At 36.3% G+C, this 12,873-nt stretch overlaps 3 protein-coding genes across 6 annotated transcripts in view; 2 read left to right on the plus strand and 1 right to left on the minus strand.

The window, feature by feature from the left end:
- The first annotated feature begins 2,129 nt into the window (after window positions 1-2,129).
- On the plus strand, window positions 2,130-10,125 carry LOC100178736 (phosphatidylcholine:ceramide cholinephosphotransferase 1). Of its 4 annotated transcripts, none has more exons than XM_018814359.2 (10): window positions 2,130-2,296; window positions 2,907-3,033; window positions 3,351-3,533; window positions 3,826-3,967; window positions 5,240-5,335; window positions 6,468-6,660; window positions 7,409-7,526; window positions 7,748-7,901; window positions 8,323-8,489; window positions 8,954-10,125. In XM_018814359.2, the coding sequence occupies exons 2-10, from the start codon at window positions 2,908-2,910 to the stop codon at window positions 9,140-9,142; spliced, it is 1,368 nt and encodes a 455-aa protein (XP_018669904.1). In that variant the 5' UTR covers window positions 2,130-2,296; window position 2,907; the 3' UTR covers window positions 9,143-10,125. The 4 variants fall into 4 exon arrangements, with proteins under 4 accessions (XP_018669904.1, XP_018669905.1, XP_018669906.1 ...); XM_018814360.2 differs by having other exon boundaries at window positions 2,130-2,292; XM_018814361.2 differs by lacking the exon at window positions 2,130-2,296 and adding an exon at window positions 2,750-2,754.
- A 433-nt stretch (window positions 10,126-10,558) lies between these two features.
- LOC100177952 (NAD-dependent protein deacylase-like) lies at window positions 10,559-12,210 on the plus strand. Its single transcript, XM_002129736.5, has 3 exons — window positions 10,559-10,605; window positions 10,850-11,205; window positions 11,433-12,210. Exons 2-3 carry the CDS (start codon window positions 10,853-10,855, stop codon window positions 11,971-11,973), a joined length of 894 nt encoding a protein of 297 aa, XP_002129772.2. The 5' UTR covers window positions 10,559-10,605; window positions 10,850-10,852; the 3' UTR covers window positions 11,974-12,210.
- A 637-nt stretch (window positions 12,211-12,847) lies between these two features.
- Window positions 12,848-12,873, minus strand: part of LOC100181108 — a gene marked incomplete in the record, with an annotated part of 6,457 nt that continues 6,431 nt past the window's right edge. The window contains 1 exon segment of the mRNA XM_026836982.1: window positions 12,848-12,873. This exon segment is cut by the window's right edge and continues 222 nt beyond it.

A 12,873-nucleotide genomic window follows, 5' to 3' on the forward strand; every position in this document is an offset into this window, starting at 1 on the left:
AATAAGAAGATTCCGCGTGCAATTCACGCAAAGCATGGACGAGGTTTATGGCCGCCATGCATGACGACGTGGAATTCTTTTTCTTTGTTACGCTGCTGTGACGCTCCTTTTGCCAGGCTCTCCCGCTGTGGCCGCCAGCGTCTCTTTGTAACAGCTTTCATTGGCTGGCACCCTAGGGGCTCGAAGTTCGATCTAAAACGTGAATGAACAGCGAAATAGATAATGGACTGGTGCTATTGTAATTAAGTAGTGAGAGCTTGCTTTACAGTTTTAAAGAAATTCTTTCACGGAATGCTGTAAAGTAATTTGTACACACGTTTTTCTTTTGTGGTTGAAACACTTAGCTTTTAAGGTGTGCAAGTTTTTTATTCCAGTGGTAGTATTATCAGAGAGCGGTACAGCATGTCAAAGAGTAGTTACATTAATACATTGTTTATGTTTGTTTGTATGTAAGAACACATGCAGTTCAACATGACATTCAACTGATGCAGCGTTAGTGTGTATCAGTGTATGTATGCAGCAAATTCGATGGGAGGCAGTAGTTGGAATCGTGTATTAGTATTGGTAGCCCGGTACTAAGAATCTCGCGCTGTCAGTTCAAATTGTTCGCAGTTATGATGTACGAAGGTATTCGATTGGTCAGCTTATGCACTGTAAGTAAATGGTATGACTTGTACAGTAATGGCATGTTGGAAATCTTTGCAGTTACTATTCAGTGCGTTGATCCAGGAAACGCCGTCTCCGATACGCAAATTGGGTGACATGTAGCTTCCTCGGCGTTCTATTGATTTTCATTGCGTTTCGTTTGGTAGATTTGAATGTGGTATGGACGTATACAGATGGTATGTTCCAGTCTGGCTGGGTAACTCCAAAGCCGCCTGCTAAATATAAAGATCTTGACGATCAACGCAACGCATCGTAAAACCATATCTATAGTTTGTCATTTATATAGATTATCGCAGTTGTTGTGACGTTGTCCGTAAACATACTAAGCGAGCAACACTTCAGTGTTAGTTCGAATAGAACGACTAAGTGGCTCTCCAGATTCTCCAAGCTGTGTTGGTATGGTAGCTCTGTGCTGTATCAACAGTTTAACTTTTTTAACGATTTCCTGAGGACAAGTTTTGTCGGGACTGCATGGCATTTGTGTCCACGGAAGTAATAGTTCAGTTGCGTTTTGTTGTAAGGGCACAAAGCCTGTTTAATAAGAAGTATCGTTTCCGGGTTTGAAGTGAACGCGAAAGGCCAGCTACGAAGAAGTTTCGCGAGAATAGTTAAGACCAGAGTTTTTAGTTAAGACTAATAAATTAGGTATAATCGGTGTATATGTGAATTGGAAGATTGTCATTGGTAATTTTATCAACGCTGTTAGTATCTTGATGGTAAACGATTAATTAAAGGGTTAGGGAGTTCATTCTGTGTTTGGATTTTAATGTCCAAACCGAACACATTACACACTCAAAATGAATGAAGCTAATGTATAAACTGTAGCGATATTAAGCTTGTTTTATGACCTAACGGCGTCTTTCCCGTTGACTCCTTATTTACATGTTGGAAAAAACTGGCAAACAACCTTTGTCTGGAAACCACAAACGTATCAAATCGCGAGACTAGAACATACATGCCTATTTTCGGACGTTGCTCAATTAGTGATTACGCGAGTATTTGCTTACGCAGCAGTTTACGAACATGTTGTAATTGCAAGGTAGTTTAAATATCGTTGCAAAACGTGACGACAACTTGTTCTCAGGTATGACGAGGTAAACGTTTCTTCTGGTTTATAATTTGCGCATAGGCAGTTTCGTGCCCTGTATATTTAAATTGTTTACAATAGGGGACACGGTGGCGGGAAGCACAAACTGTATTCGTAACCAAATACAGGCCTCGTTTTTACATTGCGTATGAGGGAACCTCTCGGATGTATTCAAGAATTCAAACTGTGATACAAATCGTATTTTGTAGATCGTTTCTTTTAAAGGACACACCAGTATGAGTTGCATAAAACAGCAAGAAATTCCGTTGTCTTGTTGTGTACTTAATTTTACAGTTTTAATTCTAAACTAGCGAAATTCACACATTTTATCGTGTTATGTTCTGCTTGGAAGAAATATCGCTCATTCATCAGTTTTATAAGAAGTGTTACATTTACATTTTAGTGGTTTAGTTAGATTAATCCTGTCGGACGCTGTTACTACTTCACTGAAGATTTGGTGTTAAGAAGAGATCTTCCAGGCGTCGTCTACAGCGTGCCGTATAAATACAAAATATTGAACTGTTTTAAGAAAAAAAAGAGTAGGTAATTCAAAGAGCTACATTAAGTTTAATTGGACTACATTGTCGAATGAGTATTACATATAAATAATGTTTTTTTACTTAGTTTTGTCTACATTTAAACTGGACACCGGTTGTTGCAATAAATGTACAGTTTTATAAATCTGGTGTTCTTTAAGTTTAAGGAGATTTAAATAGGAGAATTATGTGCTACTGCTATCAACATATTTTTGTATGTCTATATTACTTTTGTATTTCTCTTATGAAGTATGAATAAATGTAATCAAAGATTATATGTTTATACAGTAATGGGTTTTGCAGAACCATCACTTTCACAGCTGGTGTGCTATAAAATCTCTTGTAATCCTTCTTAGGATTAATTCCACTACAATGAGCAAGACATTTCATTTTATCCCTGGTCTAATGTTATACAATTCCAGACCATACCCTTATATTCAATTTTTCATATCTGTAAAAAAGTAGGTTTTACCCTTTGTGTACAAAGGTTTGGGTTCTTGAAAAAGATTTGTGTTCCCAATTAAAAAAAAAAAACACTGGTGTGATAATAGTCAAAGAAAAGTAAGCCTGTATTGGACTGCACAGTATAAGCTTCAAATAACCTTTGCTTTATTTAGAATGGGGGATCATGTAGAGATTAGTATAACGGATGACGAAGATGGAAATATTGGAGATGATGTTTCGAGTTGGTCATCGGACCAAGTTGCGTGTTGGTTGAGAAGGAAAGGTTACCCAGAATATGCGGTGAGAGGCTGTATTAGTGTGTTGCTGGCATTTGTGTAACATAATTAGGGTGGGATTTAGATTTTTGTTAAATGTTTTTTTGTGTTAAACATGAAAATATGCTGTAGGGATTGCAATTCTAACTATTCAGGTGAAAATTGCAATAATATAGAGACATTGCTATGCATTATACCTTTACCTGCTTAGTAACTTAATTTAACAGATAAAGTCACATTCTTTAGGTGTGCCAGTTTTATTCAATTAGTAGCACACATAGGCCTCAACAGATTTGAACCAGAAATATAAATGATACATGAAACTGAAATCCATTTTTCCAGGATGCAGCTGTCAACTCTGTGTATCCCATCAATGGCCACAGGTTGCTCTCATTGACAAGAAATGATTTGTTGAACTCACCGTTTCATATGAACGACCAAACAGAAGCTGACCATCTTAATAATTCTATAGAAACATTGAGAAAGTCACAACTTACAAAGTACATGAAGAAAATTGAACTTAATGTGAGTTTTTTAACTGTATAGTATAACTAATGATCATTGTTTTATACACATAATATATGTATTTAAATAAGATTATAGTATTTTTTAGGTAGTAAAATAGACATATTGATGAAACCAATTACTCATTAAATTTTATTGATGCGAATATAAAAATATTGTTTAAAAATAGGTTTATAAAAAAGGATATCATAGCCCATTTAGGAAAAACAAGCTTATTCTGAAAATGATACTGTTTAAAATTGCGATTAAATTGAGCTATTTGTCTTATTTTTTATGCTTTTTTTATTTCTAGGGTCTACGAAATGGGTATAGTAAAACTAGCCACAGTAATTGTAATGGGCGTATAGCAAATGGTTTTGCTTCGGTCACAACACCCTTGTTGAATGGAGACACTCATCACCACCATATTAATGACACCACACCTTTTATATCAGGTGTGCCTACATACAAAGTTTACTAAAAAAATATTAAAAAGTTAACTAAAGTTAATAAATACACCAAACATACTTTATAGCAGAAAACAGACAAATTAAAGGAACAAGAACAGTTAAAACAGTTTTATTTCATTGGAACAGTAATAAAATTAAAAAATAGCTAGAACATCAAGAACATTTGTTAATAAAAAGGATAGCTTACTGTCAATAAAGAACATGAAAGTACAATAATTTGATCAGACAAAATTCCAGTCTCATTAGTAAGCATGTGACTTAGGGCATGCATGGGAAATAGGGAGAGTACCCTATGATGTCATAGAAATAAATTATTAATGACTTAAGCGAGTCTTAGACCTCACCAGACGAGTCTCGACAGTTCAGGAGTTTTCCAGAAACTTAAAAAAGTGAGAATAGTCTGAAATCACAGGGCTAGAGATAACTTGCTAAGGTCCCAATTCAGTTGTCACATTTTATGACGTTTTTGGAAAATTCAGAAATGTATTTTGTCATTTTTTGGTATTATAAGTCAGGGGTGCCTGCTGTTTAGCTAAGTGTTTTTTTGTTAGTTTTTTAATTAACAAGCAGGTAATGTAAGAGCTTAGGCATAGATTTGTCTGTAGCACAAACAGGTGATCAGAAATCATCAATTTGGGTGTTTGTACAGGGTAGCTTGTCAGAAACAGCTAAAGCAATTTGGAGTTCGGAGCTGCACACCAAATCCAGTCGTCACTTAAACCTACACGGGTGCATAGATGACAAGAACCGGTTGCTACGAGCGAGTCGTTCAGAGCCTAACTACCCGTCGCGATACAGCAGTGTACACAAGCCTGAGAAGTGGCGTTTGAAGCCCTTTCGTTCCGAAACGAGTGTCGTAGCTTGCGACTTCGTTTTTACTCTGGCTGACAAGATTAGGAAAGCACCTGGAGAGCTGTTAAGGATGTGCCAGATGGAGAGACAGACTCCTAAGAGCTCGGGTGCAGCTGAAAGAAGCAGCATTGTAATGTTGGAAAGCTGGGATAGCACATCTACAAGTGAAATATTGTCAACAGACAGATTAAACCTACACGGCGATGCTGGTAAATTTAAATCGTCAGAAGTTTAGATTTAAGATGGCAGAAATTAGTATTTATGTAAGAGTAGCTAACAGTGTAATTTTAGTTTTGTTTATATATATTTGTACATATTTAGTGGGGTGGGGGAAGATGGGACTATATATAGTTATCTACTTGTGTGTTTAATTTACCTTTTTTAAATTATTTTATTTATTTCCAGGAGAAGATAACATTGGGAATGGAGGAAACAATTCTAGTGAACAATTTCCTGTTGAAAAGTTAAAAACTTTTGTTGCAGTGTTGTATATGATGTTTGGTGAGTGGTACTTATTATGCTACTGTGGGGTAAGACGGAATGCATTAACATAAAGTATCCCATATTTCCTGATCAACGCTCTTTTAAAGTCCAATGTTTTTATAATTCTTTAAATATTTCTTGTTGACTACCAATTGTTACCAAAAAAATGTCCCAACTTACCCCAAATCACTATATTGTATATCTAAATAATGCTGATAGTCAGAGCCTTACGTGATATTTAGCATTATTTTATTCTCGGAAATAAGATTTCCGTGTTATACCTGTTAGTCACAAGTGATTGTTTATGTACAAACAGACAAAGGAAACCAAACATTGAGATGGAAATATATGATTCACATCCTTATACATACAAGGCCCAACTGCTGGCTGTAGTTGATATCACAACCAGAAACCAGCGTGAATCATGGTTTAATCTCATATACCATTTTCCTTTTTCTAAAATATATCAGTTCTGTACCTCACTAAATTCTTCTTAAATTTTTATTTAATATAAATTTACATATTTGTATTTATAAAACCACCCCTAAAATTTATAGTATCATATAAACTTTTTACAGGAAAATATTTTATCACATAAATTTGCATAAAATTATTTAGCAATATCAAATAGCATGTTAATCAAAATAGTTTTAAAAAAATTGGAAAATATGGTAAATATTAAAAAAAAATAGTTGCACAACTTGCAACACTATGTTACATACTTGCTTCGCTTGGAGTTCATGCATTAACTGCATGCTCCTGGGACTTGTGGTATGTGGTATACACTGATAATACACACGTACGTAAGACATTGACTTGTTGTGTATGTAAACACTGGCACTAATGGAGTATTGAATTAGAGCTGTACCAAGAACTGTTGCAGTTACTATCAAACCAGTGCTTTTGGACATTAAACTTTAGAGTTTTGTTGCTGGGTTCCTTCTCTTCGTTCTTTAAATAATATGATCTTTGTATTATTTTCAAAGAAGTAAATAACAAATTTTGTCCTGTCAAGATAAAAGGCACAAGAAACGTGTAAATATTTAATATACCATCTTGTAAGGTTGTACATACGAAAACTGGTTCTTCATATACGTGTCTCTAACAATCATAGTATCGTAATTAAACGTCTCCGCATTTTACGTCTCAGGTTTCGTGGTCTCAGTGGTCACGCTACAGTTCGTTCATGACCGGGTGCCTACTATGACAGAAGATCCACCGCTTCCAGATATCTTTTTTGATATTGTCCCTCGTCGTATTGAGGGCGCGTTCAGTTACTGCGAGTCCATCGGTATGGTGTTAACCTCATTCACAATACTGGTGGCTATATTTCATAAACACAGGTGCGTGTATGTTTTTTTCACTATATCTCTATTATACCTTGTGTAGCCATTTTTAACTGTGTTATATCGACTGTCGTTGGCCGCCACACGAATCTAAATAACTTACACAGCAAAACAAACACTGTAATTAAGGTACTTGTTAACAGATATAAGACGTAGTTATAGTGTATTGTGAACTTGTGACGACAGCTGTTTTCCAATTATTAGTTATGTACTGCTGTGATGTTTTTCGTTACAAGGAAAACAGTTCGAACTTATATTTTATTATTTGCCGCTTAAACTGAGCTATAAATTTAAACAAACTGTGTACGACCGTTTGAGGTATTTATTCCATCAACCGGATTTACAAATTGCCAAGATATGACGTATTTTATCGTTCCTACGCCTTTACAAATACTATTAGTATCGAATTTTATCCATTTTCATGACGTGGCATCGACCATAACGTTATAGTTCTCTCTCCTTGCACCGTTACGTGCTACTCTTCCAGTTTCCGTATATATTACTTTAAAGGGTAAAGCTCAATAAATGAAATGAATAAATAAGTAAATGAATTCGTTTTGTTTCTTCGGTCACGGTAACGAAGGTCGGAGTAATACATAACATCGTAAAAAGACGGGAAGTATTGATAAGTTGAAAAGTACAAAATACAACAAAAAACGTGACCGTTTCACTGTAAATTTTTATCAATTTTACATAAAATGCCTTTTTGGAGAGGTTTTGAATTGAACCCTATTTTTATTTCTAGGTTTATCATTATGCGTCGAATATTCTTCATTCTTGGCACTTTGTACTTGTACCGCTCCATCACCATATACGTGACGACGTTGCCGGTGCCTGGCTTGCACTTTAAATGCGCACCAAAGGTATATTAGTAGTAACTAGTAAGAAAGCTTAATGTTGGCTTAACATTTAGGATTCCCAAACTAGTACAAAGGGCCGAATTATCCAAAAAATGTTCTCCTTTTCTTCGAGTTCCAACGCGTGTAAACCAAACACAACGTAAATTTTACAAGCGCAGTTTTTACTCCCATTTTTTGACAGCGTGTTTTTATTCCGTGGAATTTAATTTACTTTATTCTTACAGGCAAACGGTCATATCTCTTTGATGTTAACCAGAGCTGCAAGCCTTTTATTCGGTGGTGGCCTATCAGTGACCGGGTCACACCATCTCTGTGGTGATTACTTGTTTAGTGGTCATACCATTATACTTGTCATAACCTATATGACTATACATGAATGTAAGTCTGTGTATTCTTACGTCTCAGTAAGTGTGAGAACGTTTCTGTGGGCTTAAAGTTGTTTTACTATTATTTTTTTATATCACGTTTACTAAGCTTTTTTTAAGTCTATTTGAAAAGAAATTACAAACGTGGTGGTATGTCGCAAAATTGTAAAAAAGTTAAAGAAATGAAAACCTATTTAATTTAATTGACCAAGAAAATAACATTAAAACAAAGTCAATTCAAATTTTTTGTTTGTAATATTCCGAGTCAAACCTATTTACTTTGGACTCCTAGTATTGGTAGAAACACACATAGTCCAACCGGCAACAATTCCTCTACATCTCCATTGAGTTAACATACCAAGAATAAGTGCAGGAAATACGATAGTGTGTCGTTGGCTTAAAACAACCACAATAACCGCATTTTAAATTCCCAGACACTCCGAAACGTTGGTGGTTCCTCCATTGGTTATGCTGGGTAATGTCAGCCACTGGAATCGTTTGTATTTTACTTGCGCATGATCATTACACGATCGACGTCGTGGTCGCATACTTGCTTACAACCCGTTTGTTTTGGTCGTACCATACTCTATGCAATGTCGGCGTAAGTACTACCTTTAACGGTAAGGGGCAACCCTGGTCTAAATCCTAGAACCCATGGTGTGCAACGCTGTGAGTCTTCATCCATTTACGTTAGAAAGTACAGCTGTTTTGGAACGCTGAGTGTTGGAATAATGAGCTAATTTGGGTTCAATCCCAGGGTCAAGGCATGCCCATGTAAAATTTATGTAATGTATAACAGGACTCGTTTTGTCAGTTTTGCCCCCCCCCCCCGCCATGCCCATTTCCCGAAACCAAATTCCAGGTTTTCTTAGACGGCTTTGTTAAAGCGGCATGAATAAATCACCTGTCGTCTATAATAAAAGCTTCTAAATACACACCATGGTATGAGAAACCTGTTATCGCGCATGCTGTAGCAACGTGCGGTTGCGATAACCAAACATACTTCAGCGACCAAGCGCTGGAACGAAGCGTCGCATAACAACTAAACTTTCCAACTTTTCCCAGGTCCTGAAAGAATATGCCAACTCCAACCTTCTTTCTCGGGCCTGGTGGTTCCCCATCTTCCGATATTTTGAGGAAAACGTCGCATCGACCGGTTGTTTACCTCGACAGTTTGAATGGCCGCTTCCCTGGCCTCGCAGGTTCCGCAACAACATTGCTCCTGGTCGCCGATCGCCTATCAAGGGCGTGTGACGTCACGAGTGACGTCATTCAACAATTGACGTCACAGTGACGTCACCGACCTTCCAAGCCACCGTAACGGAGCTTCACCGCATTCAGTGTTTCCAATATTTTCTAGGTTGGTAGAAACTACAGTGTTTCCACGTTTTTATCGGTAATGACGTGGACAGTCTTCACTGAGCCGTATCTTGTTTGTCATATCCACCATAACATCTCATCCGCGCTCGTGCGCCCTCTGTCCAAAATAATTTTACATGTTTTATTGTCCCGTTTTAAACCCACCGTGCTAGCCTGTGCGACTCACGTTTACTTTTCCAACACTGATCGTTCCCGGTAGTTTTTCATATCTTATATATATATACATGCCGCTATCGTTCGTTCTACGACTTCAGTTTTGCTTTCTAAACGCTGTAACATGTCCGAAACTCTCTTTAATAAAGGGTGCACATCTTGAATGTCACTTTGGGATTTATGTAGATAATATAGAGCATATTTAATATAAAAAAACGCGTTATGAGTTTAAATAACTATCCCAATGTGGCTTTTTCGATGTAAATCTGTTTTACAACTTCCACATATTACACTTACAAGTAACCTACTCAGCCCCAAACCTGTGGCCTAACTAAGTTGCTAATCGTTCTACAATATTGCCACAGTTTTGGCAACAAGCCTTCCTACTATGTCTAAATGAGAGAAACGAAATTGCTTCCCGTTTTATTGCTACAGTTTACACTTACATGCCCAAGATGCAATTTTACAAAATATGGATAGAAACATATTAATCGGTTGTGATTAAAAGTGTTATTATATGTCCAGTGTTTGCTACTTAACGTTAAAACTTTGAAAGATTCTTGACAGCTTTCTGTCGATGATTTAAAGCAAACGTACTTCTGTAAGTTGTGATTTTATTCCAATTTACGTAAAAAACCTTTTTGTTGTTGTCCAGTTCACGCTCATTATCGGCAATGTTTCAATAAAAATATTTTTAAAACGCGTGGGCAGGTTTTTTATGCTTCTTTACGATATACTTATAGTTCTGTGGGGTAAGATGGGATACCGTTATCCCCTAAATACCGCATTTCCTGATATAGTTTTGAACAACTAACAAATTTTTTTGTAGTTGTGGGAATGCAGCCTTTTAATTATATAAATGTTCATTGTTTCTTACTAAGTGGGACAATAAAGGAGTTTAAAAGCATGTCCCATCTTACCCCACCCTACTGAATGTTATTTTCAACGATATTACCAAAGATATTGCATCTCAGACAACCCTTAACGATGCACTTGTTCTTTCAATTTACTTTTGTATTTTCTTGCAAACACAAACCGCAGCAATTCCCCGAGTTGTGGCTTTGCTCTATGTTCACGCTATAACGGATGATAAAAGGAAAGCGTGGGTATTTTGCATTGTCTGTAGATATCGAATTGAGAAAAGCCATTGAGTTGGCAGGTATTTTCGGACGTAGGATAGCAAAGTAAGTGCCATAAGAATGTTCGTTACGGTATTTCATATCTTTATCATATTGAATAAGTACGACCAGAACAGGAATAGTTACTGTATTTAATCTTTGGTTATACAAACATTATACAGAACCAATAATTATAGGTGCTAGTAAAGAGTCCCCCCACCTTATTTGCTAACCCCTAATCCCTATAACCACTAACTAATTATACTGGTCCGTTTTAATTGGTTAACTTATACTTTCTGTTCGTTTTTAGGACATGGTAGGAGTTTTAAACTGTGTAAAATTAACTTACCGTTACTTGCTGCAACGTTTATCAAGAAAGAATATTTCATTTAGTATGTCTCGTCCAAGTTCTGATATGGCAGCTTTTCAAGCAGAAGTAAAAAACTCAAAAAACGTTCTCATTCTTTCTGGAGCTGGAGTGAGTGCTGAAAGTGGTGTCCCTACTTTCCGTGGCGCTGGTGGGTTCTGGAGGAAGTATGCAGCTCAAGAGTTGGCAAATCCTGATGCATTTAGCAGGAATCCATCACTAGTGTGGGAGTTTTACCACTACAGACGTGAAGTAATGGTCACCAAAAAGCCAAACCCTGCTCATAAGGCTATAGCTAGGTAAATCAAATGTTTTTTCCCTTTAAAACTATAAGCATGTCTTTTAAGTTGACCACGTTATTATAACTATTATTGTATCTTTCTATCCAAAGTACTCTCTAATACCCATGAGGTAAGGGTAATTGGCCAACTCTTCACATAGTGTAAGATCTTACCAACATAGAATAGAAAAATTAGTTTATTAAGAATAGCATAATGACTGACAACAAGTCTGTATTTTATTGCAGGTTTGAGCAGAAAATGGTAAATGAAGGAAAAAAGGTTGTGGTTGTTACTCAGAATATTGATGAGCTGCATCGACAGGCTGGAACACAGTCGTTAATTGAGTTGCATGGGACTCTGTTTAAAACCAGATGCACATCTTGTGGAGAGGTCAAGGAAAATAGAGATAGTCCAATTTGTGAAGCTCTAAGAGACAGAGGGATGCCAGATCCACAGGCACAGTCTTCTCAAATTCCCTTAAATTTGCTTCCAAGATGTCAGTCATGTTCAGGCTTATTAAGGCCTCATGTTGTTTGGTTTGGGGAAAATCTTGACAGAAATGTTCTAAAGAGAGCGATGGATGAAATTCAGAGCTGTGATTTGTGTTTAGTAGTTGGTACATCGTCTGTGGTCTATCCGGCAGCCATGTTTGCTCCCGAAGTTGCCAGACGAGGTGTCACAGTTGCTGAATTCAATTTAGAAGACACGCCAGAGACATTTAACTTTAAATACCATTTCTCTGGCCCTGCTGGACAGTTGATTCCTGTAGCTCTTGGAAATGAATAAGATTTTTTATTATTCAAGATTTGCCTTGTATATTATTTTCAGTTGTTACTTTTAAATACTGTAATCGTATACTGTTATTAATACAGTGTAGAAGCAGCTGCTATTTTTAATACAGTGTAGAAGTAGATATCATGTTTAAACGAGTATTAGGTATAACATGTTTAGATGGGTATTGCACATATTTTATATTGCTGTAAATTTTGATTCATTGGCAATAAATATATTTAAAATGACAAATATAGAACATTTTTGAAACAGGTATGTGTTGCATACATTTAATTTCTTCAAGGGTATGTTTCTAAATGCAATGTAATTTATCTTCTCAGGCAATGCCATAATAGATTCAGGAGCTAGAATAAATTCTTTGTAACCGGAGGATTTTGGGATCAAAGCTCACTACTGCTGTTACTTGACCATCTTTGGGTGAGAGTTTTTGCTTACACTAACAATTAAGGGAACACTAAATTTCTTACTAGAAAAGATAGGAATAGGTTTATTAACAAGTAAATGGGGTTAGATCTGAGTTATATGATTGCCACAACTCACTGTAACCAGATGATATTTAGGAGCATTATTGCTGTATCTACTAGGAGCCATTAAGTGTGTGTCATATTGCCAACATATGTGTTGCTTTTATACACTGTAGAAAGTTACCTAGCATGAACAGTCAATTACTATGTTAGAGCAACTACCAAAAAGTGTCCAACTCCCTAACATATACATCAACTAGTATGATAGAAAATTCAAATTTATTTTTGCTTGGGTGCGTGTCATTTAACCATTACGTAATAGAGTATAATGAACTTTTGCAAGTTCACAACCAAGCTAAAGATTACCTAAATTACTAAAATGTCCCTTTTAAACAAAGTAAAGCTTTGGTGAATTGAAGATTGTAATAGC

The sequence above is a fragment of the Ciona intestinalis genome, chromosome 12 (assembly GCF_000224145.3).
Source record: "Ciona intestinalis chromosome 12, KH, whole genome shotgun sequence".
NCBI classification, from domain to species: Eukaryota; Metazoa; Chordata; class Ascidiacea; order Phlebobranchia; family Cionidae; genus Ciona; species Ciona intestinalis.